At 36.6% G+C, this 27,005-nt stretch overlaps 1 protein-coding gene across 1 annotated transcript in view; it reads right to left on the reverse strand.

Moving 5' to 3' along the window:
* Positions 1-649: 649 nt before the first annotated feature.
* The window catches only part of Hephl1 (hephaestin like 1), an 85,695-nt gene continuing 59,339 nt past the window's right edge, over positions 650-27,005 (reverse strand). Inside the window, exons 13-20 of the mRNA XM_003468543.2 lie at positions 25,007-25,146; positions 22,324-22,464; positions 14,107-14,213; positions 12,232-12,454; positions 10,809-10,948; positions 3,281-3,443; positions 2,745-2,816; positions 650-2,643 (exon numbers count right to left, since the gene is read on the reverse strand). Of these exons, the coding sequence (XP_003468591.1) occupies positions 2,441-2,643; positions 2,745-2,816; positions 3,281-3,443; positions 10,809-10,948; positions 12,232-12,454; positions 14,107-14,213; positions 22,324-22,464; positions 25,007-25,146 (1,189 nt within the window). The 3' untranslated portion in view covers positions 650-2,440. The remainder of the gene's footprint in view (positions 2,644-2,744; positions 2,817-3,280; positions 3,444-10,808; positions 10,949-12,231; positions 12,455-14,106; positions 14,214-22,323; positions 22,465-25,006; positions 25,147-27,005) is intronic.

The following is a 27,005-nucleotide window of genomic DNA, read 5'->3' on the forward strand; positions in this document are numbered from 1 at the left end:
ACTAGATGGGTGTTGTGAGTTTTGCTCAGAGGTTGAATAAGATAAATAGAGAAGAAACCACTGGTAACAGTGTCAAGGTTGGTAAACTGGACAATAGCAGGTTGGATGTGGGGGCTGGGCACACTGCATCTGTGGGAATGTGCTAAGGAAGTCCAGCAGCAGGTGTGACAAGTTCTTTTCATTCTGCTATCAAAGAGAGAGAAACACTGGGGGTAAGGAGTAGAGGAAGATGGTCCTTTGCTTTTATTTTGTAATGGTGCACAGTGCTGATGATTTCATAAAATGAAAATTGAGGGAATGAAGTCTTCAAGAAAGCAGGAGATGAGTCCAAGTGGAGACACTGGCCCTGCTAAGACCATGGACATTTCTTCTATTATCGGAAGGGGAAAAGGTATGTGCAAATGAAAGCAGGATTGATTGTCTCAGAAGAGTGAACCTGAGAGCAGGAAAGGTTCCTTTGAGGAGGTAACACTTGAGGGACCATATTATTGTTGGAGATATATTATTTTATTTTCTCACTGCTGATATATATATAGTAGAGAGTCAGAATGGCTAAACATTCAAAAGAAAATTTTCTTTTAGCTATTTCCCCCTTAGTTTTATCAAAGATAATTTGAATGAAAAAATGCAAATAGTCATCTTAGGACATATGAAACTTTATTTAAAAGAGAGAAATGGTGCAAACTACGGTTTTGTTTTCATTAAAAAAAAGCTAAGTGAAAAGGAAGAAACAGAATTAAATAGTTTGTTGTCTTATGAAAGGTGAATAATAAATAAGGAACATAATTATTATTATCATGTAATTATACAGCCTACAAAAGTATGAAAACTGTCAAGTATGTATTACAAAATCACATTGGCAGTGGTTAGGCTGAAATTCAAAAATCTTTTATCCTATTTGATATAACTTTAAGCAAACTACAAAAAGAATTGTTACCATCTATATCCCATTTTATGAAAGACAATAGCTTCTGTTAAATTACCCATTTCCCCTCACCAAGAAGAAGAAAATACCTGAAATGTCCCTCCACCAGAGTATTTAGTAGGTCCTACTGGTTCACCTGGACATTCAAATGATCCACTGCTAAGGCAGATGTTCTAATACCACTCATCTATCATCAGCGTCCCACAGCAGTTTGCCCTGAGCTAAGGGCAATTTCTGAGTCCTGTGATTAACAATGTTGCTTTTATCAGTCTTACACCTACTGTCTAGACATGCCCACTAAGAGTGTTTTCCCTCTCTGTGGCAAAGTCTAGTTATTCAATGTTTTATTTCTGCATATGAGCCTTGGAAACTGTAACACTTATCTTTATAGCTGATTTAATGGCTTAACAAACTGCCACTGAGACTCTCTTTCTTCTGTCCTTTTCTATTCCTTTTTTCTCCCTCCCAAAAGGGCTGTACGTTTAAGAGACATGGAATTGTGGATTTTGAGAGATCTCTTCTCCTCCTAAACAGTCAGCTGCATTGGTAAATTCCTCTTGGTGTCCTCACATGTTCAGACAATTATTATTTAATAGAAGATGGAGACCTTGGAGGATTCTCTCAAATTGAATGAAAGATCAGAATCAAAATTCAAGCCCAGACTTGAAGTTTTCTCCTTTACTGAGAGCTCTTACTAATCTCTCAGGGAGTTTGACTCACCATGAAAAAAACCTAGCCTCCTCCACAGATTCCAGCCCTCCCACCACCTGAAATAAAAATATCAATTCTATAGGTGATTTTTGAAAATACAGACATTGCCAGAAAAATATTATAAAAACATATAACATGAAGTGAATTGTAAACATTCAAGTATTTCTATAGGTTCACATAAAAGCAGCAGCAACTTTAAAAAAATATATCTTTGCCTCATAAACAAGCAATAGTAGGCAATTTGTATCAAAGGAGGAAAATCCAGGAGGGCTGGTGATGGCCTCTAAAAATTAATTTGGTCTAATTCTGTCAGTAGATATTGATTTAGACATTTTCACAAACTCAGAATGTGTTTTCCTTGGAACAGTATAGGAAGCATGTCATGTGAGTGTGTTGGAAACTCAGTGTTGTTCCAGTTAGATGTCTGGGATGCTGGAACCCTTTCTAGAATTGTCCGTTTAGAAACTTTAACAGTGAGGTAAGGAACTAAAAATTATGAAACATGGAATATGAAAGTATCTTCCAGATATTCTACTACAGCAAATTTGTCCAGAGAACAGACTAAGCGTTGGCATTTGTCAGTTCTATGGGTTCTCTTTCTTCTGTATTTTATACCTGAGTATTATTTACAGCCCATTTAAAATTAAATAAATAAAAGCAAATTGCTTTGGATAGTGGTCCAGAGAATCAGAAGACTGATCCAGGATACAGTGTCAGCCTTCTTTGGTGAACGATGCTTTGGTCCAATTTTTCTGCTGTCTGGCTAGCTACAGAACTCCTTCCTGCTAAGAAAAACCAGATGGTTCACAGAGCCTCCGTGGGAAGTGCACAGGATTGGACTTCCCGGTAAGCCATCTGTGTCCTTGCAGAGTGGAGTCTGAGGGACAGAATCACAGTGGCGATCAGGAGGAGTAGGCCCATAATGAAAAGGATGACCAAGGCTGCCTTGGCTCCTCTTGGACCCAGATTCTTGCCAAAAAAGTAGAGCTGCTCCTTGCCAGGTTGTTCTGTGAAGAAAAAAAAAATTGAGATGTCAGATATCTGCCTCTCCCTGAGGAGTGAAATGCTGAGACATTCACAAGCAGGGTGTAGAAAAGGGTAGCATTACCTTTGGAGGGCCCTGTGGCTGGGTGGGACTCCCCTCCAGAAGGAGACTTGGTAGAGTAAGGAATCCTGTTGTCTAGACAAGGAAGATAAGTTGATTGTTTTATAAACAAGAAGAGATTCTTTAGACAAAAGAAGCCATGTCATTTTACCAGTGAATAATTTATGCCACCAGAATTGGCCATCTCTCTTGGACTTTCACTGAACTACTTCATAGGAGTACACATGCATTCCCACCCCTCCACCTTTCCAGATTCTTCTCACCCACAAAGATACATCGTGAAAACCATGGCCCATTAAAACTTGGCTCACATTCCCAAACCCTTTATGATGCCCTCCTATTCCTGCCACTGAATTCTGTATTCTGCAATCTGTTAAGCTGCATATCATACTCTATTATGGTTACATAGTTACATATCTGTCTCTCTTACTTGACTCTGAGCTCCATGGGGGCTGTATCGGGAATTTTTCATGCCTCCTATATCCAGGTTTACAGGAAGCTTGGTGCCATCATCTGGCATCATTGACAGACAACAATACCTATGTTCCGGAGGACTGTGTAGGTTGTCTCCATGCCAGCATGGATATGGTCTGACACATGACAGTGCAGTAGCCATGTCCCTGGATGATCCGCAAATAGTTCAATGGTTTGGAACGTCCCAGGAAAGAGATCGTACACATCTTCTCGGTAAGATTTATCTATCTGCAGAAGTCAGAAAACACATTGTGTACTTTTTCTTGATTAGAACCACAAGAAGAAAAGAAAGAGCAAAGAAATACAGTAAGCAGAAGAAAGGAAATAAAGAACAGAAACCAATAAAATCAAGAATAGAAGCATAATAGAGATAAATCAAAGATACCTAAAGCTGGTTCTTTGAACAAATCAATACACTTGATAAACCTTGTTATAGCCAGTTTCCATTAATAGTTTCCAATGATTCACAGTTCCTAGTATTCATAATCTTGTGGCCTCTTCCTATTTTATAGCTGGGTTGGTCTGCGTGGCCAATAGCAGATGATGAAGAAACAGCATTCCACTTGCCAAATAAGGTTGTCAAGAACCATGGCTTCTTTCCTACTCCCTCTCTTCCTTTATTCTTTTACACTAGTCACTCTGAGCAGGGCCAGCTCTCAGGACATACCCGTATGATGTGTGACTGAAGGTGAAACTTTCAGTCAATAGCTTCCTGAGTAAGCTTGAAAATGGATCCTCCAGCTCCAGCAAAGCCAATGAAAAGATGCTGAATCAGACTAGCCTCTGTTAATCAGATCCACTAAAATAAGCCATTCTCAGATTTCTGACCCAGAGAAACTATAAGATAATCAATGTTTGTTGCTTCACGTTACTGAATTTTAGCATAAAACTAGACAAAACAGAACAACATTACAAATACTAAAAAGGAAAGATAGAACATCACTAAAATCTTATAGATGTTAAAATGATAAAAATGAAATATTGTACAAATAGTTCTGGGCCCATAAAGTCTACAACTTATATGGTATGAGCAAAATTCTTTAAAAAACACAGATTGCCATAGATCACTAAAGAAGGGATAAGTAACCTGAATAGCACACTATCTAATGAAGGAACTAATATTGTACTAAGATCTTCCAACAGGCACAGGTGGTTTCATTGGCAAATTCTACAAAATCATTAAAGAAGATGTAATATAAATTCTAAACACATGCTTATAAATCATTTTATAAAGATGACATTAACTTGATATGAAAATTAAACAATACATTACAAAAAAAGAAAACCAGTATTCCTAATAAACACAGATGCAAAAATCCTAAACAAAATAACAGCAAATCAGATCCAGCAATACATAAAAAGGATAATGCATCATGACCAAATAAGATTTATGCGCAAATGAAAAGGTAGTTCAATGTTTAAAAATAAATCAGTGAGGTTCACCAATGGATTAAAGAAAAGTAGCAATAAAGAAGACAACATTATACAATCATCTCAATAGACACATAACTATTTAATATAATTTAACATCTATTCATGATTTAAAAAACTCTCAGGAAACTAACATAAGGGAAATTCTTTAACCCAGTATCTAAAATAAGATCTATTTAAAAAACTACAACTAGCTTTATATTTAATAGTGAGTGACTTTCCCCCCTAAGATTTAAGACCATGGCAGGAATACTCACTTTCCCTACTTACATTCAAAATTATACTAGAGTTCCTCTCCATTGCAATAAGACAAAAATTGCAAGCAGATGAAAAATAAATAAAATAATCTCGATTTAAAAACAAGATTGTTTATATAGAAAATCCTTCCTAAAGCCGAAAGAAGGGCTATCAGAATTGAAGTGAGTTTGGCAGAGTTATAGGATACAAGATCAGTATGCAAAAGCAATTATATTTCTATATGCTGACAAAAACAATTTGAAATTGAAATTAACACAATACCACTCACATGATCACCAAGACCTAGGACACATTTACGTGGAAGTCTAGTCTATTTATGTATATATGCAAAATCTACATGTTGAAAACTATAAAACATTGATGAAATAAATCTAAGAACCCTAACTAGAGAAATTGACTATATTCATAGGTTAGAAATCTCAATATTGTTGAGATGTCAATGGTTCCCAAATCACTGTACAAATTCAAAGGAAATCCATTCAAAACTCAATTCAAAAAATCCATTCAAAATCTGAGAGTTTTTTTCCTGGGAATTTTAAATTGAAATCAATAAGCTGTTTCTAAAATTTATATAAAAAGGCAAAAATCTTACCTTCTAAAACAATCACCACCCAACTGCAAGAAATATAACATTATAATAATTAAGGCTGGCACTCAACATGGCACAAGTATGTAGATCAATGTTACAAAATAGAGTGCATGTATATATAGTCAATATGATTTTCACAGGAGGGCAAAGGAAACTCTGGGAGAAATAATAGTGCTTTTAATGAGTAGTAAAGAAACATTTTGACATGTATATGGGAAAAAAAGAGGAACTTCAATCCATACTTCAATTCATGAAAATTAACCTAAAATGAGACAGAGCCCTAAATATAAAATCTGACTTCAAAATATCCTATAAAATGGAATCAAAACAGCATGAGGTTGACAAAAAGTCACACTGACCAAAAGAAAATAACAAAGGAAACCCACACATTTATCTACTGATTTTCAACTTTGCTCAGCAGCCATACTGATAAAAGGATAGTCTTCTCAACAACAATATGGGGGAAATTTGGTATATTTACACAGAATAGTAAAAGTAGACATCTATCTTTCACTAGATCAAAATAGGTTAAAAACTTACATATAATAACAAAATCTATCAGATCCATGGAAGAAAACATATGCCATATTTCAATACTTTAAAGTGGTCAAGAATTTTTTAACAAGGTTAAAAAAATTCCACAGCAAAGGAAACAAGGTTAAAAAAGGAGAAATGGAATTACATCAGACTAAAAAGCTTTTGCTGACTTCTAGGAAAATGGCAGAATGGTAAGCTGCAGCACATCATCCTCTCAAGGAATCAGAGTTCAGGCACTGAAAAATAACAACTTGGGGCAGAGAGGAAGGGAGGAAGTGGATCTCCCGGACTCAGGAAAAATCTGAAGAAAAAATTGGGACCTGCTGCGAAAGTGAGGAGACGACTGCAGCACAGAAAAGGTGGCAGACTACACTCTCTACTTCTACTTCATGGCATGAAAGAAGAATGTGGAATTCCCAGAGGCACAGTGGGGACAGGCGAGTCCAGAGGCCTCCAGGGAGAGTCGGGCCAGTGGAGTGGAGCAGAGGATGCTGTGCGCGGCAAGGGCCAGTGAGTTATTCCAGTCCAGGCGACAGCCATATTCCTTGGAGAAGGGGCTTGGTTGGGTACCTTTTTAGGGAGGAGCCAACTGAACCCTGGATTCAGAGCATCTGTGGGATGGCTTTGTGTCACGGTTCTCGGCATTGGAATCTGACACACTGGCTGGGGGATAGGCACTGGAGATGTACAGGTCAGGGAGCCTCAAGTGGGTTAGCGATGGACACTCAGACTGTTGCTGGCTGAAGAATCAGATGCAGCCCCTCAACCAGGGGTCAGAATCAGCCTCAACTATTGTGGAGCTGAAAGCACCAGAATTAGTGACCTGCTCCAACCCTAACAAGGAATTGCTGAGATTATCCAGTACCTCAATTTAATTCTACTGAAGATTTGCTAGCATTACCCAGGACAGATCTGGGCTCTGACTTGGACACTACCACAAAACTGTAGACATCAGAAGATAGAATCAGAAAATACCAGAAGAAACAATTTCTTGTGGGTTTTTTTCTTGTTTTTCTTTGTTGTTTTGTTTTGTTTTGCTTTTTTATTTGTTGTTTTGTTCATTTGGCTTTTTTCCTCTCAATTACTTGTTTTTGTTTTTGAAAGTGAATACACTTTTTAGTTTTTTATTTTGCTTTGTTCTTATTTTCTCTATCTTTTTTCTCTGTCTTCAAGTTTTCCAAACCTTGAAAAATCTTCTCTTGCCCTTGTGTCTTGCTTCTAATCTCTTTCTCTTTCTTTATTTCTCTATTTTTTCATGCTACCCTTTTAAAATTCTCTTCCATAAGGGTAAAAAAAATCACTGTATTAAGTGGATTATTAGTGTATATAATTTTCTGGTTAGTTTTAGATTTTTATGTAACTATGGGTTAAAGGTGGCAAATTAATAGTTCTCATAGCTTGTCATTTTCTGGACTGTTCTTGACATCATTATTATTACTGATCATATTACTTTATTATTACTAATATAATTGTTGTGATCAGTTGTTCTTCTTTGTGTTGCATTTACCAAGATTGTCTGGAGGTCACAAACAATACCAAAGTCCAGTAGTAAAGAAATGTGTGTGGCTAAACAGCTACCAAACTTTAATCCCTAAAAAATCAAAAGACAGTATATCAGAAAAGAAGCCAAAATACCAGCTATGTGTCAAAGACATCTCTGAAAAGTAATCTGCTCCTAAAGAGGTCTCAGTACTAGTGACAAAGCAATTTATGAACATCAATGCAGAAAAACAAAAAAATAGAAAATGAGAAAATAGGATTCGGGGGCTGGGGATTTAGCTCAGCGGCATAAGCGCCTGCCTTGCAAGCAGGCAGTCGTGAGTTTGATCCCTGGTACTGATAAAAATGAAAAAGACAAAAAAAAAAAAAGAAAGAAAGAAAGAAAGAAAGAAAATAGGATTCAACCCTAGATCTCCAGCTCACCCAAAGCAAATTCAGGGGGCACTGAGGTGGAAGAAATCAAAAGCCTCCCAGCTGGACTTTCTGAAATGGTATCATCAGAAGTAGCAAAGCAGATAAATGAGGTTTTATGAAAAAACAAATCAGAAATAATAACATAATACACTAAAGAGGTCACAGCCATACTGAAGGATATGGCTAGTGAGTCTAGAGTAGAAACTTAAAAAGATAGCTTAGGAAAGTGATAGAAACCATACATGCCCAACATAGGAAAGAACTGGATCACATAAAATAGATTTAAACAGAAATCCAGGAGATTAAAAATTCTATTGAAAGTATATACAACAGGGTCCTGGGGTTTAGCTCAGTGGCATAAGCACCTGCCAGGCAAGTGTGAGGTCATAAGTTTGATCCCCACTACAAAAAAAAAAATACAACAGAAACAACCAATATGAGACACAATATTACATCTAAGAAAGGTTTGAGGTTACCAACCACCAAATGAAAGACTTATTAAAAATAGCAAGGGATCAAAAAAAATCAATCCAACAGTTTCCAGATAATGCAAAGTCAGAATCAATGAAAAATCAAAAGAAAGCACAAAGGACAAAGATACTTGTTCAAAGAAATAATAGCAGAAAAATTCCCAAGAATGCAGAAAGAATTTCATATACAGAGGGATATAGTGAGGGATATAGAACCCAAATTAGCTATGATGAGAAAAAAAAACTATATCAAGGCATATAATTGTCAAGATCCTAGAAATTCAACCAAAATATTAAAAGCTGTTCAAGAAAAGAAACAAATCTTCTATAAAGGAAAACCCATCAGAATCATAGAAGACTTCTCAGTCTTCTAAGTCAAAGAAACCCTAAGTCAAAGAAAACTTAGAATGAAGTATTGAAAGCCTGAAAGAAAACAACGTCCAACCCAGATTGATGTGTCCTGCAAAAATTTCTTGCCAAATTGATGGAGAAATAAAATACTTCCATGATAAAGAATACCTGAAGAAATTCATGACCACAAACCAGCAATACAAAAGTTCTGAAGGGTATTTTAGAAAAAGACAGTGAGGTCAACAATTCCATGAATTCTAACAAAATGAATCCATGGGCAAGGCAAACAATTAAACAAAAGAGAACAAAAAGGAATCAACAATAGGAAAATAGTATAACAAGCATAAGTCAATATGTATCAATAATAATTCTCAAGGTAAGTATCTCAATTCACCAATCAAAAGAAACAGATTGGCAGAATGGATCAAGAAGCAAGACCCAACAATGTATTCATAGAAGGAACATGATGAACTCAAAAAGAAATTCATAGACTATAAATCAAAGGATGAAAAATGATACTTCATATAATAGGAACCTGGAAAAAAGAAGGGATAGCTATTGTTGGCTGAATTCTTAAAAGTGAAATTGCCATTTAGTATATGAAATGCTAATTACTGTAGCCTAATTTTGGAAGACTTTTGAAATATATAGAAGGGAGAGGATATTAGATATTTTATTAAATTACTGTTTATTTCGTATACAATTGAATAGAACCAATTTTGGTTACTTCTACCAATTAGATTATTTAGCTGGCACTAAGAATTTAAGATGATAGACTACCTGGACTTTTTTTTTTTTTATTTTAAAGAGAGTAAAACAAAACAAAGCAAAACAAAACAAAACAGAAAAAAGTAGAACAGAGTAAAACAATCCAAATAACACAGGATTTCAGAAAAAGATGGCAGGTAGCCAGGCGTGTTGGCTCTCGCCTGTAATCCCAGCACTCCAGAGGCTGAGGCAAGAGGATCGTTGCCAGTTCGAGACCAGCCTGGGCTACAAAGTGAGCTCAAGGCCAGCCTGAACTTCACTGTGAGACCCTGTCTCAAAAAGATAAAAAAAAAAAAAAAGATAGCAGGAAATCAACAGTGGCTACCATAATGTCTGTGGTTTTCTTCAAAATAGTTGTCCAAGTGAAATAAATCAACCTCACATGTGTAAATACTGTATTGTCTCCCTAGTGTAAGAAACTGGAAGAGTAAATAAGATACAAAATCTTCAATAAATATTGTGACAGGGTAAGAAACTGCTCAAAGAGGAAAAAATAACCAAAACAGGAAAGAAGAGAAAAGGAAGAGAAATGAAATATGATATAAAATCATATACATACACTTAAAATTACTAAGATGATTGTACTAATAATTCTATTAGTTCTTTGAACAAAACATATCATCTGTAGGATTAGATCATTTTTGCATGACTATATCTGGTAATTTAAATATGACTTATGAACATAACTATACTTGGACTTTACAACTAGAGATTCTGATTCAGCAGGTCTGGCGTAGGACCTGGCAATCTGTTCTTCAGTTTTCTCCCTGATCCTGCTGTGCAGCCCACACCCATATAATACAGCCAGATACCAGAAAGTAAAAGATCACACATGGTCCAGCCCAGCTCTCTAAGGCAAAAGTCAAGATAAAACTGGGGAACCCAAGTCAGAGGTCAAAGTATATCTTTTATTGGGCAGGGCTGCTATGTTAACTAATCATAAAGAAACAATGAGGGGAGAGAAAAAGAAACAAAGAAGGATCAGAAAAAGAGACAAACACTATACATGCTTTCATACCACATTAAGCTACAGTGGTGAGAATTATGGCCATATAAAATGAGAAAAGGCTCATCTGAGGCTCAGAGATGATGCTATGCACCTACATATGAAGACTTACAGGAGAAAGATATAATCACATTATTCTGTCCCATTCTCTGATGTGAACCTCCACTGCTCAAATATTATTGCCAGTTAAGCCTCTTATTTCCCAGTGGAAAAACGCTGAATCTGTTAGTTCAAAAAACCTTTCCCCAAAAGGTTTTCCTTCTACTTACTTTGAAAAGGAAGCTCTCAGCATGATAATGGATGGTATGTATGTCCACTTCACTTCCTATTCCTAACAAATACCAGTTTGTCATTGTATCTTCATACATTATGAGGCCCTGGAGATTTCCAAAAATCTTTCCATTAATGGCTAAAAAAGGTGAAAAGAAAATGGCCTTTAGTCAGTGAGAAAACATAATTTAATTTGGTTTTAGAAATGGTTCTGAATCTTTAGGAAATCGATATTCTTATGTACAATCTCACTCACACTTATCCATGTCCCTGTCATTCTAGGTCTAAAATTCAGATAACCAAGAAGTTGTTATACAAAGACAGCCGTAAAAGAGAAATAGTTTGTTTTCCAAAGATTTATCTTCAGTGGCAATGTTTGTTTTTCAGCATATCTTCCTTGTGAAATAGGTTACAGGCTCAGTGGTAAGAAGCCAAATTTATACCATTGCACAGATGTGTGGATTAAGCCACACTCAAAAGAAACAAATTTATATAAATGAATATTGAATGAATTAGAAGTTATTTCTTTAACACTTCACTTTCTGAGAACTAGTTTAAACCTGGCTGAATCTCTAAAAGGAGGACTTTCACATGGGCAAGCTGGGTTTATAGAACCAAGAGCTGGGGCTAAGAGGGGTGGAAGGAAGAGAAATAAGAAGAACAAAGACGTGTTATGCACATGTACCAACTCCTTATGATGACTGCAATAATTATATGCTGCAAACATGTATTAATGCAAAATTTTTTAAATGCTAGGTTTGTACAATGGTCCTCTCACTTCCGCACTTCCTACTAGACTTTTATTCTGTGTATCATATTACTATCAAATAAGTTGCATTAATTAAAAATAGCAATAGTGGGAAAAGTAGATGAATTGGGAATCAGGCCACCATAATCTAATTTGTGCTAACAACTAGCTTTGTAACTTTGGGCAGAGCCCCTCTACCTAAGTAGATCTTGGCAAGTTAATCCAGGTGTGTCAATTTGAACTCTCATCAAATCAATTGAACAAAAAAACTACCTTTAATAAAACAAAATTAAATAACAGACACATGGAAACAAAAATTCAGTGATGGTGTCTCATGTCCCAGAGATTTTAAACCAAATTCTTAAATTTGATCAAACAGGAGTTATGCTGATTAACATAAAGTATACCAAAAATTGATGATTTTTTTAAGTTATTCTTTTTAGTTTAAAGATCTCAGCATTCAGAGATAGGTATAGCCTTATGACTTTGCTGCCAGTCAACCAGTGATTATGCTGGTATATTCTCATAAAAAGTTTCAAAGAATTTCACTCAGCCCATGTCCCACCCTGGGAAGGGGAAAAGTCTCAGAGGAGGAGGTTGAGGACCTTCTCAGGTGTTAGGAATTTCTATAAATCTATTGCAACAGTGATCCTCTCATTAAATCCCTGCTATACCATGCATTTTGTTGCTCTCTTCAAAATCATCAGTGGGCTTAAAACTTCGTGGATCTTTATTGAGATACTTCTTAATATTGTCATCCAGATACCAGGATTCATTCTCATTGAATACCAAAAACAATAGAGCAAATTCATAATCAACATCACTTCTTCTTCCCTTTTCATTCAATACTCCTTCTCGGCACGTGATCAGAGGACCCATCAAACCACTATATGTATCCTGGAAGAAAAATTAACCAAATCAGATGAATGAGTAAATAACAATATTCCATTCCATCTGCTGTGATTCTAGTTTGGGATCTAGTTTTCCTCTCTTTGAATCACCCCATTTTCAGCTCATTCTATCAAATATCATCAGATTACTCTCATGACTCCCACACCTAGAAACTTTCAGTGACTTTTCCATGGTCTACAGAATGTATAATAAAATCTTTGCAAGCTTTTAACACCCACTGTTCATTCTTTCAAACCTTCGGGCTAAAATTTCCCTCACTACTTTCCTTTTGAACCCTACGGGAGAGCCAAATGGGACACACAGTCTTCTCTAATACACCTTCTGCTGTCCTATTTTCCTACACTCTCTTCTTAAATTCTTAAATTCTTAAATTCAAGTACCTTGGACAGCCCACCACTCCTATAGATTCATCATATTCAGAGTCATGGTAGTTGTAAGTGTGGACATGTGTGTAGAATTTTCCCACACAAATTATATCTCATTAAGTTAATAATATTTGCACCTGTTCCAGAATTTGAGAACATCATTTGTATATCACGAGGACTCAGTAAATATTTGTTCAGATGTATAAATGAGTAAACATGTTTCCCATTATTCTAATTTTTAACATTTCAAGGTGTCTTAAATGTCTATATTCTGAATTCTACTAGTATCCAGAGCAAGTCAAGGACAATGATTCAAGCTATCTAATAACCAAAAGGAAGGTTAAAATAATCCCTCAGGTTTTAAAACAATGGGCAATGATTAACATTTTATATCATTTATGATTTAGTTTGGGCTTAGGTTTATGACATAGAAAGACAGAAGTTGTTTACATATGCAAGCCAGACTCAAAGACAGTTTTAGATCTTTTATTTATCAGCCTATGAATCATTCAAATAGTTTCATAGTTTCAATTACTGTGTTTGGGATATGCTTTCATTTCCTGTGCCTTGGTAATGATTTTGAAATGAATATATTTCATACATCTATTTTTTTTTTTTAGTACCGAGGATCAAACTCATGACCTTGTGCTTGCCAGACAGGTGTTTAACTGCTGAGCTAAATCCCTGGCCTGATTTCATACATCTAAAATCATAAAGTACAATCTGAGGTCTTTTCTGTTTTCTATTTATATATTCTCTTTTGTTTCAAATTACCTTATAAGTTCCTTTTTTTTCTTTTTTTGAGACAAGTTCTCACCATGTAGTGCTGGCTGGCCTTGAACTTGCTTATGTAGCTCAAATTGGCTTCAAAACTCACAGTGATCCTTTTGCCTTAGCCTCCCAAGTGCTGGGATTACAGGTGTGAACCACCATGCCTGGCTTCCAGGCAAGTTCTAAATTTGGTAATTAAAATATTGGGGTTTTGTTTTTATTTTCCATACCTAATATTAATGGTTAGAAAATATTTTTGGATACAGCACCAGATGGTCAATATTTTTTCTTTATTTTTACTTTTTGAGTCACAACCATTTTGTCTGTCACAATCACAGATGTGTTAATGAATGAACATGTTTAGATTTTGCCAGAAGTACATAGTGTGAGAAACTGTTCTAAATTATATCTCTCTCACAAATACCCACAAGAGTGATAATGCTTGACAGTCAATTTGCTGCCATATTACATAAAGCATCTTGTTTGCTCTCCCCAGCTTACCTTCACAAAGTTTACTGTTGAATAGTAAAGCCATGGAATACAATTGGGATCAGAGGGCCCTGGGCCTGATCTTTTAGGGACATTCCATCTGTAAGTCCTTATTTCTCCTGAAAGGAATGAGAAGGAATTTTTAGAGCTACCTCTGTTGCAAATGACATACTTGAAGAAATACAAGCAGGTTTTTTTGTATATTGATGAATGATTTACTGTTCAAGATAATCTCATTCACCAGAAATGTTCTTTTTATTTTGTTTGTGTTTGAATTTTTTTGAGACAAGGTCCCCTTATGTAGTTCAGGCTGGCCTTAAATTCATTTTGCAGGCTGACCTCGAAGTCATGGAAATCTTTCAGCCTCAGCCTCACAAGTGCTGGGATTATAGGTGTGCGCCACCACACCCAAGTAGAAATGTTCTCATTCAATTTATTTCATGATTTCTACAATTTCAGAATCAAATGACAAATATTCCAATCTATCCTTCTGAGTTCTAGTAGGAAATATGCTTTAGCATCACATTCTAGTCCATTCTCCTCACCTCTAAAACTCTTGGAAGGCCAGGAAGAAGAGGGTTGCTGTGTCTACCTGTCCTTACCAGTGGAGCATATCAACCCATTAGTATATCACCCCAGCTTGCTCATAACCCTACCGGAACTTCCACAGATGCTTGATGGGCACCTGTCTTTCTTCTTCTGTAGTTGCTCTTCAACCATTAAAAATGAGCAACTTTATCTAATGGTTTAATAATGAGAAATTGGAAGCTTGTCCACTAAGATTGGAAAAGGAACAAGATGAGGATTTTCTCTCAAGAATGCTTCTCATCTTGCTGCAAGTCACACTTAAGGGGGTACACAAGAAAAGGAAATGAGTCTCTGTCTTGCTGGTTTCCATCTTGCTGTTTGCAGCTGCCATGAACTGTGGCCCCACCATGCCACCCTGCCTTGGAGCCAACTGAGTATGGACTGAAACCTCCAAGAACTACCTTCAAGAATATACACTTGGGACTCTCACAAAGATGGTGGATTGGTAAGCAGCAGCATACAGAGGCTCCCTGAGAGAGACAACTCAGATGCTGGAATAAAACATCCTGGAGAGGTCCAGACAGAGGGAGATGGATCCTCTCAACCCAAGAAGAAACTAACGAGAAAAGAGCTGGTCAAACATGCAGTCCTGGGGCTACCATTGGAGCAGCTAAGATTAGCAGCGAAAACACTGTCACTGGAACCGCCCAAACTCCTGCTACCTCAACTCACCAGAGCCTCCCAAATATACACTGCTGCAATCCACCGAATGTGCAGTCATGCTGAAGTTGGAGGTCAGCGAGCTCAATGGAGAACAGAGCCAGCATGGAGACCCGCATTAATCCACTGTGAGTGCAGGGAATAAGACCCTCTCACAGGAAAGGGGCAACCAACGGGACAACATATTGGAATTGGGCAGGACAGGCAGGAACAAGGAACTGCAGTGACTTCACACAGTTGCTCCCTTCCCAGAGAAGATTGGTGGGATCTGTTCGGCCTGGGTCATGTCCCTGGCTGGGACCCAATAAATCATCCCAAACCAATTTTGTACATGTGAAACACACTAATGCAGTGAAGGCCCCCACAGGTTGGCTGGCCTGGAGGGGAAGGACCGGCATACGCTTGCCCCTGCTTGCACCTCAGTGACCAACAGCAAACTGGAGAGGGCAGAAATCCCTAGCCAGCGTGCTTCAGAAGAGCCATAACCAACAAGGAAAGGGGCTGAGATCTCCACTATACACCTGTATGGAAGAAACCAAAAACATGACAAAAGAAAAAAATAAGAAAAAGTCTCCAGCCCCCAACCCTGAGAATATTGATCCAGGAGAGGTAAATACAAAAGAGACTGAAGACAGCAAACATGCAATATTAGACACAGCATCAGTGGACATAAAGAGATATCTTTGTTACATCATAGATGAGCTCAAAAGTGAAATATTTAATCAAGTAAAGCAAGATATAAGTAGATTAATAAAAGAAATGCTAAGCACCTCTCAAGAAAGCACAGATGGAAGAATGGAGGAACACCAAAAAAGGAGACAAATGTTTGATGAAGAATATAAAGAAAACCTAGAAAACCAGGAAATTAAAAACTCCATTGAAAGCTGGCAAAACTGCTTGAAAGAAACAAAGGATAGACTATCAAAGCTTGAAGACAGGTTTGCAATGTGTGATCATGAAAGGAGAGATCTCTTAAAAATAACAAGGAAACAGGCAGTAACAATATGAAGGTTAGAAGATGACAAGAGGATCTATAACTTAAGAATAAATAAGCAGGGGTAAAAACAAAGTAAATACAAAGGCTATTCAAAGAAATGATTAAGGAAAACTTCCCAAGCATAGGAGAGATGTAAGAGGCATACAGAACTACAGCCACTTACAACCAAAACAGAACTACACCCAGACATATAATAATCAAGATCCCAGAAATTCAATATAAGCCACTTATAACCAAAACAGAACTACACCCAGACATATAATAATCAAGATCCCAGAAATTCAATATAAGGACAGAATACTAAAAGCCATCAGAGAAAAGAAACAGATCACCTATAAAGGAAAACCCATCAAAATCACAGTAGACTTCTTGACACAGACCTTCAAATCAAGCAGAGCTTGGAGCAAAGTATTCCAAGCCCTGAAAGAAAATAACCTCCAGCCCAAATTGAAGTACCCTGAAAAACTGTCTCTAGAAATTAATGGAGAAACAAGATGCTTCCATGACAACGAGGAACTGGGGGAATTCACAACCACCAATCCAACCCTACGGAGAATACTAAAGGACATTCTAGAGAGAGAGAAAAAAATACCAGGATATCAGGAACAGTGGCAGAAGGCCTCAATGAAAAGAAAAAAGAAAAAGAGTAACATAGACAGAGTAGATCAGGAGGTAAGGTCCACTGAGATGCTCTGTATAGGAAATACAATTAATCTGAAAAAGGGTTTATGGACCAAAAATCAAATATGAGAAAAACAATGCTCTATGTGACAGGGAGCCAGAGAGAAATAGGGGCAACTCGACCAGCACCTGCAGATAGGTTGGAAAAACAGGATACTTATGTGCACTAGAAAACTACTTAGCTATAATAAAGGAAAACCATGAAGCTTTTGTAGGTAAAGGAATACAACTTGAGATCAAGTCCAAGAGTGAGAAGGTTCGGAACCACTTAGGTAAATAGCAGGTTGCCCTCTCCCCAGTCTAAAAACTGAGGGAGTTTGTGGAACCCAAAATGCACAGTGCATCCTGTGGGAGTGAAATGGGAGGAATAGTCTAAAAAAAGAAGGCAGAAGATATTGTTAGTAGTGAATCAAGACTTAAAACCCACATTACACTGCTCTGTTTATATGGATTATATTTTGTTCCCGTTTGTCTACTTGTACTAGATTTGAGGGCACAGACAGCTATCCCTAAAATAGCAGGATATAGTACGGTAATCATCTTTAATTTCCTACTAACTTAATCTGAAGCCTTGTTTTATCATGACTGATCTTAGTTGAATCTGGTTTGTTAGATTGCTGTTTTATATTGACAGATTTTATTCAAATCTGTTATGATTGATAGTATCAAGTCTGAGAGTATAAGCAACTACACTGAAGATGACGAGATTCAATAGGATACCCACTCTGGTTTGATTATTACCTGCTTTTGAAGTTTTACACTGTCTACAATGTTTTATTTTTATTAATATTGTTATGTACTGCTATATTCAATTATATATATGCCTGATGATATAGAAAATTCTATTGAAAATAACAAGAGACAACACAGTAACCATTGTAGATCACTTTGTACTGTGGTTTTATATGACTTTTTCATTTTATGTTTTCATAGGAATTTGTTTTGTTTTGTCTTGCTTTGTTTTGTTTTTCCCTCTAATACAGAAATAGAAATCCATGTAGAGATTCATAAATGTATAGAACCTATAAACAGTTTATGAGAACTGATCTTATAATGCATGATGAAATGAACAACTACTTCTAAGAAAAAGAGACACTATAGTATCCAGTGCTGATTCCGTAGCATGATGTGAAATCCAGCAATACTATTATTCTTTGTTCTGAGTGATTTTAGCACATTTAGTTTTGTTTAATTTCAATATACATGAAGGTATCAACAGCTATTTTGAAGAGAATGAGAGACACTATGACAGCTATTATTGACTTCCCTATTGTCTGATCTTTAAGACCTAAAACTCCTTCCTCATCTTGTTCAGATCATTTCTATACTATGTTGTTTCATGTGAATTTTCTGTATCTGAAGATGTGGACAACTATTTGGAAAAAAAACAAGAGACCATGCAATAGATAGTGAAGATCTCTGATAGTCTTGCATTGAAATTTATGTCTTTTACATTGCTTTCTTATGTTCTCTTGTGTTCTGTTTTGTTGTGTTTAATTTTACCCTTTTTAAATAAAAAAGTAAATAAAAAATAAAAGAAAAAGAAATGAAAGATATACATAATTGGGAAGGACAAAAATCAAACTGTCTTTGTTTGCAGATGATGTGCTTATCTATGTAGGAAATCTAAAAGTACTCTTCCTGTCATTAAAAAGCATTTAAGACGATAACATACAAAGTCAATAACTTTTCTGTATAACAATAATGAACTATCCAGTATTTGAAATTAAAAACCCAGTCCTACTTATAGTAGTATTTGCAAAATTGAAATATGTAGATACAAATCTTAAAAAGTACAACATATATATGAGAAAAAACTATGAAATTGATGAAAGACATTCAGAAGTATAAGTGTAAAGATGTCCTGTGTTCATGGATAGGAAGATTCAATATTGTCAAGATATCTATTCTCCATTTGAGTCATAAAATCAAGACAATCCCAAACAAAATCCCAGTAAGTTATTTTATGGATATTGACACATTGATTCCAATGTTTATGGAAACACAAAAGATCCAGAATATTCACCTCGGTATAAAAGGAGATGAACAAAGTGGGGAGAGCTATCATTATTCAACTTAAAGACTTATTGCTGGGAAGGGATAGAGAGAAGCTGGTTAATGACTACAGTGTCGCAGTGAAGTAGGAGGAATAAATTCTGGTGTTTTATCGCACAGTACAGTAACTATAGTTAACAAAAATGCATTCTATATTTTAAAATAAGATTTTTCATGTCTTCTTCATAAATAAATCATACATTTAAGGTAATGGATATTATAATTACTGATTTGATCATTATATAGTATGTGCATATATTGAAACACTCTACTACCTCCATACATATACAATCATGTGTCAATCAAAATTAAAACAAATTAGAGGAAAATACTTATTTAAAAGCTACAGTAATGAAAACATGGTAGTATTAAAGAAACAATAGACAAGTAAACAGAATAAAGGGCCTGGAAATAGAAGTACATAAAAATAATCAATTGATTTTTAACAAAGGAGCAAAAGCAAATCAATGGTGAAAAGATACTCTTTTCAATAAATGGTGGTGAAATAGTTGTACATCCATATTGGGGAGATAAAATAGATCATATACCTAAATGAAAAAGTAAAACTATATAAAAGTCCTAGAACATAACAGGAAAAGATGACTTTAGATTGGTGATGATTTTTAGATAACACCAAAGTCACCATCTATGGAAAAAGCAATCGATAAGGTAGGTTTCTCATTAAAATTAAAAATATCTACAACAACTCTACAACATGAAAACAATATGATTAAAAGATGAAACACCTGTAATATCAATACTCTGAGGGCTGGGGCAGAAGACTTGCAAATTCCAGGCAGCGTGTCCACTTATCAACTTAGTGAGACCTCAATTTCTTAAAAAAATGCCATTTAACAAGACCTGGCTAAGCTCTTTTTAACCCCTCTGTGTTTTAGTCATTTGTTAAACAGACTTAAAAATATCAAATTTCATCAATTATAGGGTGCAAGGTTTTCATATTTTAGCATATCTAAGGTCAGGATACAACCTTTAATCTATACAATTTTTAATCTATGTTTTAATTGGTAACATGTTTTTCTTTCTTAATTAAGAGATGAAATAATGATAAAAATTATAATCCATACTGTCAGAATTGATGAAATAAGGTAATGTCTTTCTTGCTGGGTTGTTGTAAGGATAAGTGAATTCATTACTTTCTTTTTGTTTTAAATATGCCAGCTTCTGGCATAAGGTTACATTCAGTAGGTATCAGTCACTGTTATGGCTTGTGTCTAAATGTTACCCCCAAAACCTCATGTGGTCATAGGTGGGGCTTTTCAGAGGAGGCTGGATCTAGAATGAGTGATATGGGATTGAGTGTGATACAGGGATCAAAATTGTGTGATCACTAAATTAGTCTGCTGATAGGTTTGGCATAGTTCTGGTTATGAATAATGGAAAGTCGTTGCTTGCTGGTTGTTGCTTTTGCTGTCTTCCGCATCCCATGAACTGTTTTCCTCTGTGATGCCCCTCTGCCATGCCATCTTGCCTTGAAGGCAGCCGAGTATGGACTGAAACCTATACAAACTGTGAGCCAGAATAAACTTCTCCTCTTTAACTTTGGGTGTTGGTTATTTTGTCTCAGCTATGATGACAGTAACAAATACAGCCATTATTACTTCTTACTGCCCTTCGGGGTCTCTAATGGGGTCCTAAAATTTTCTTGGATACTTGGTCATTATACCAGCAGTGATTAGGTGATATTTCAAACACACTGGCATTAAGATGAGTTCTCCAAGACATCTCAGATCAGAAAAGGGTTATTCCATCCCAGACTGATATACCCTGCAAAACTATCTTTCAAAATTGTTGGAAAAATAAGATATTTCCATGATAAAGAATTGGAGGAATTCATGACTACCAAACCAACCCTACCGAGAGTGCTAAAGGACAGTCGAGAGAGAGATAAAAATGACCACGGTTCCAGGAAAAGCAGCAGAGGAGGATCACCAAACAAGACATGCAACTGAATAAAGGGGAAAAGTGGAAGGCCAAAAACAGGAGGATAGCAGGGCAGAGACAAACCAATATATGCTGGTTGTAACCATTAATGTAGAGGGTCTCAGTTTAGCAATAAAAAGAAACACAGGGAGATTGGATTAAGAAACAAGATCCAGCAATATACTGTATAAAAGAAACACATGTAACTGGAAAGGAAATTCATAGACTGAAAATCAGAGAGAAAACAATTGTTTCATGTGACAGGAGACCAGAAAAAAAGCAAAAGTAATTTGTCCGTCAACTGCAGAATAGATAAAAAAGAGGGTATTTTTCATGTAGTGGAAAGCTACCCAGCTATAAAGTAGAATAATCTCGAGGCTCTTGTAGGTATGTATGTAATTGGAGATCATATTCATGGGTGAAACAGTTTGAACTGACATACATGAGCCCTGGCATAAGAAACAGAAGGAGTTAATGGAATTTAAAAGCAAAATAGTTATTGTAAGACTGATAGGGGAGGAAACACCTGGGATGGAAAGGTAGTAAATACTGTTAATTTCTTATTGTCTTGTCTTGCACTTGTATTGTTTTCACAATTTTGTTAGGTTTGGCTTTGTTCTGTCATGTTTCATTAAATTTTACTTTGATTGTATGGGCAGCTATTTTGAACACAATGGGATGTATTATGGTAATCATGCTTGGTTTCATATTATATTGTTTTGAAGTCTAATAATGCTTTCATTCATTGATTTGATTGGTTTTATTCTGTTTTATTTGATTTATTATGTGTGATGGTATGAACAGCTATTTTGAAGAAAATGAGACATTATGGCAGCCATTGCTGGCTTACTATCATCTTGTTTTGAAGTCCTATCATGCTTTTGATCTTTCATTTTGGTTTTATTCTGTTATGTTTTATTTGATTTTATTGTGTGTGATGATATGGCGAACTTTTTTTGAGGAAAATGAGATATTATAGTAGCCTTGTTCATTTCCTATTATCTGATTTGGAAGTCCTGTAATGCTTTCATTCTTTTGAATGTTTTTATACTATTTTGTTATATTTGATATTACTGTGTGTGAAGGTATGCTCAACTATGTCGAACAAAAGAGACATTACGTAGCTACTGTAGATGTCCTGTTGTCTTGTTGTGAAGTGCTGTGTTGCTTGCATTGCTCTATTCTGATTTGCTTTGTTCTGTTCTCTTTTGTTTTTGTCTCTTTAAAATAAAAAAAAACTAAGAAAGAAAGAAAGGGTTCTATCTGGTATCCTCATCAGGATGAAGTAGGCCTCTAGTATAGCTTACCTGGCTTTGTACTGGGCACTTGGAATCCCTTTCCACTGTCCATGTCTTCCACACCCTGGGCTGAGATGGAGTAGGGCCTGCTGGCTTTGTTTTTAAATATAATCAGGATGGAGTCACCCACCTCAGCATGAATCATTGGTCCTAAAGGTAAAACAAAAGATGGTGTGCATTATTATTGTTCTCTTCAACCTGGATGTAATTTAGATGTAGTAGTATTTAGCATAATAAGACAAAGGCTAGCTTTTTCACTAATGCACTGCCTTTAGAGGGCAATATTGTGTAGTATTAAATACTAGGTAGTGTTTAGCAGTAAGACCAACTCATATTCAAATTCTGCCTCCTTCACTTTAAGAGGCACCATGGGTGAATCTGATTATCTCACTCTTAATTTTCTTATCTGCAAAACAGGTTTAATAATACTTTTTACATAGGGTTATAGTAAGGATTAAATAAGACAATGTATCTAAAATACTTATTTCAGTGCATTGAAGTATAATAAGTATTCAATAAATGCTTAACTTTCTACTAGTACAGAGAAATCACTTCTAAGAAGGGTCATATCCACATGATATGGTGAATGCAGTTATAATCTCTCTAGGTAAATAAGTCTGAAATTGCTTATTATCTCTGGGAAATGGATATAATAATAGTGAAGATCCAATGAAATAATGTAATTAAAGAGATTTGAAAGACAAGAGTGAAATAAAAGTAATTACACATTGATTTATGATCCACACAGGGATTTTACTAACAACGCACATCTAATGCTGTTTCCCAATATGTAGCAACTTTGAGGAGACAGATGCTCCTCAGCCCCACATTTTCTGCTAGAAGCAATCAGCCTGCATGCCCATGGAGATAAACCTACACACCACCAGAGAGAGCCCATGTCAACTAACTGTCCAACGGCCTCAGCCAAGCCAGGTTCCTCTCACCCTGGAGTGCTCAGAATGTGCTCAACTCCAACATCAGAGTATGGAACTTGTCATGGTCTTCATGACGCACAGCTTACTAGTGAGTAGACTCCTATTTTAGAAGCACCTCAGACCTAATTCCTGAGGTTCTCTCTTGGGTTTCTGGTGGATTTAACTTTCACAGGCAGATGCACTTGCAGCCAGGCATGTGATAACACTGATCCATTCTTCATTGATTCAAGCTATAATTTTGACTGTTTTTCTGAGAAATGCCACTAAAAGGATCAGTGAATGTAAAACGTGTTACAGTATTATTATCTTCAGAAGAAAAAATTCTGCATAATCAAAACATTTCTAAAAGAACTCTTTATTTAGAAAAAAGGTGAAAAATTCTATATATGCTTCTAATTGTAAATAAGGATAGTTACAGATAGATGTATGTGTATATATGTACATATTAAATAATTATTAATATATGCATCACCACTGAAACTGCACCTATCTTGGTCTACTGCTAAGAACAAATGCCGTCTGGTTTATAGCATAACAGGACAAAGGGCACAGTGGTGAACTGAGGTGTGTCTGTCATGTGCCTTTGAGCAATTCTAAGTGACCAGGTCCCTCTTTAAGGTGCAGAAAATGAGTAGCCAGCCTCACCTTCCATGAGCAAAGGCTGCTGAATTTGCCTCTAGTAAGGTCATTTCTACCATTTCACTGAAGAGAACCAAACCAGGCTCTCCTCAGTAGGATCAGAACCTTTCCTTCAGAGACCTGTGGCCATTTATGGCTCAAAGAATGAATGTTTCACTGCAGTTGACTCCTTCATTTGCTTTGAGAAACAAGTTCAAGTACCAGTGTGTAAGTACGGTGGAAGTGGGGGAGGATGGGTGGAACATCTGATAAATTATCAGGCTGGAAGTCAGATAACCTTATGTGCATATTAAAAAGTATTATCTAGAGCTATACTAGTTATGTAAGCTACATTGTGCATTTAAAAGCAGAAAGGAATTTCCAAAAGTTCTCTGTATTTGTTTTTTGCCTTCAAATCTTATCTTTATGAGAGGATCTTTTTTTTTTTTATCGGTACCTGGGATCGAACTCACGACCACCTGCTTGCAAGGCAGGTGCTTATGCCGCTAAGCTAAATCCCCAGCCCCTTCAAATCTTATTTTTAGAATGGGTTCAGGTCTGATAATTCCCAGGGGAGGAAAAGTGTGGAAGGAAAATAGGAAGAGCTTGTCCAGGCCCAGTGGTTGCTTTAGATGGCCAAAGGCTGCAGACCGGCTCACTGAATTCTAGGAAGGCCAGCCTCCTGAACTGAAATCAGACCTGCTATCCTTTGGCACCTATCTCACATAAAGACTTTCTTGTTCATCATAATTATTTTTAGGGTGCTTTGGTATGACACTATGCATGAATAGCTCAGGACCTAAGAAGTCCTGATGTCCTGAGACAGCAAACTGTTTCAAATTAAAATTTCCTGGTATCATAGAGAAGTGGGAAAGAAGTCCAAGAGATTAGACATGGGTAGACTTCCCTGATGGTACAAATTCTTGTTTGTGCATCATCTTGTATTTCTGTTTGTGCATCACTCCCTAACAAAGCCTGAGCAGGAAGATATTGCACTTGCATGAATCCAATCATTCTACTCTTTTATACCTTCTCAGTCTTGCAGGACATTGTGTGTTTGTGTGTGAGTGTGTCGTCATGCATGTGCATGCATGCATATGCTTGAGGCTGACAGTGCATGCCTAAAATCTGTGCCATACCCAAGAGTGCTAAGTGCTCCTCTCGAGGTGGTCGAGCTTTGATTTCCACAAATTCTCCATTGGTGTATTCCCTGTAAACCACTTTCTTGTACTGAGAGCCAATCCAGTTTTCAGTGTGGTTCATAAATATATCTCCATGTCTGCAAGTCAGAAATTAAGATTGTTAGAAAGAAGAAAAACCTTGAGTGTTTTTTAGTAACTCGGGGCTTACTCCAGAGTACTGCTCCCAAAATCTGGCTGTGAGCAGAATCACCCCAGGAAGCTGGCCTCTTGCTCCGCTTTCTGGGAGTGGGGCCAAGAATCAGTACTGTAAAGCTCCTTAGATTCTGCTAAGGCAGCCCAGCACCAGCTGATGGCCCACCTTCTGAAACAATTGCCCCCAGTCGCTGCCAGGTACTGAATGGGTCCAACCTCAGAGACTCTTCTGGGGAACCCTTGAGGATGAGCTTCTGTTCTTGGTCTAACCTCACATGCATGGCACATGCATGCATGTATGTTTTTCTCTACTATCCTAAATTCCTCTAAGTTTCATATATATATCATTCTATACCTTGTTGTGCTTTACCTCTTTGAAAGAACTCAAGAAAGTCTACAGTTGTATTTTGCACTTATATTCATATACAAATATAGATACAGTCATTCTTGGTATTCATGGTTGTTATGTTCTAGAAAGTCACCATGAACACTAAACTATAAGCTTGCTTTGTGTGTGGTCCTGTTTAAAGATACTTTATATCTGAGTGACTCACTAACTGAACTCAGTCAATAGTACTATAACTCCTGCCTCAATGAAACTTCTCTAAGAAACATATCTTTTTCCTAATGAACATCTCAGCTTTCTTGTGCTTCAAAATAGATAGTGCTTCAATGTTACTCTTTTATTTTCCATTTAAACAATGAAATCACAAAAATAAAGCATAGAGATACAAAACCCATGGCATTAAATAGAAATCCCTGTGACTTGTTTATAGCAGATCTGAAATAAGAAAACAGAGAAATGCTTTGCTGATCTCAACTATGAATGTGTACATCATGCAGCTTACACTTTCCACAGTGCTATGCATATCTTCAAATGACCACAAAAGTGCTATAAGAATTGACTTTGGAGTTACAAAGTTTTAGATATTAGCCTTCATCTTCAAATTTTATCTTTAACATGGATAAGGCAAATTCGCAAATGTGAAATTCACAAAGAATGAGGATCAGCTGCATATGTATATTTATCATTGAGGTGGATCATCAAAAAATTTGATTTTTTTTAAATCAGAAAAGCTGTACATGGTGGAACCCATCTATAATCCTAGCTACTCAAAAGGCTGAGGTGGGAGTTTAAGGCCAGCTTGAGCAAAAATAATGAGTCTTTGTCAGAAAAGGAAAGGAAAGGAAAGGAAATCTTATCTCCAAAATATGATCAGTCTCATGTCCTTCCATTATCCTCCATTAACTGCCTGCATTCAAATCTAAGCCACCTGAACTACTGAAATGTGTTAGCTGGAATTGTTCCTCAGCGCCCTCTTAGCCATCTATATAACTCCTTTCTGTCTGTCCTCTATAATGCAGGAAGAGTGCTCCAAACCTATAAATTTGAGCAGGTTGCTCCTTATGGAAAAATATTTTCTTGAGACAAGGTCTCTCTGTGTAGTTCAGAGTGACCTGGAGTTCTGTACACTGCCCATGCTGGACTTGAACTCACAATGATCCTCCTGCTTCAGCCCCCTGAGTGCTGAGATTACAGGTATGCACCACCACGCCTGCTCTGGGAAAACTTTTTATGACTTTCCTCTGACAGACTGCAGTCTGGCTCTTAAGACTTCCTACACTGCCAATGCCAGTTTCACCTTCATTTCCCATTACGGACCCCCACCACACACTGCAGTGGGTCATTTTAAATGTTCACTCTTGAACACAATGTGCTGCCTTCCCTGCTCCATGCCTTTTACATGCCTATCATTTTGCCAAGGAATGTTTCCCATCTCTTAAACTGGCTTACATCTCATAT

Source organism: Cavia porcellus, unplaced genomic scaffold (assembly GCF_034190915.1).
Source record: "Cavia porcellus strain 051 isolate PalLab524CR breed Dunkin Hartley unplaced genomic scaffold, mCavPor4.1 scaffold_9, whole genome shotgun sequence".
NCBI classification, from domain to species: domain Eukaryota; kingdom Metazoa; phylum Chordata; class Mammalia; order Rodentia; family Caviidae; genus Cavia; species Cavia porcellus.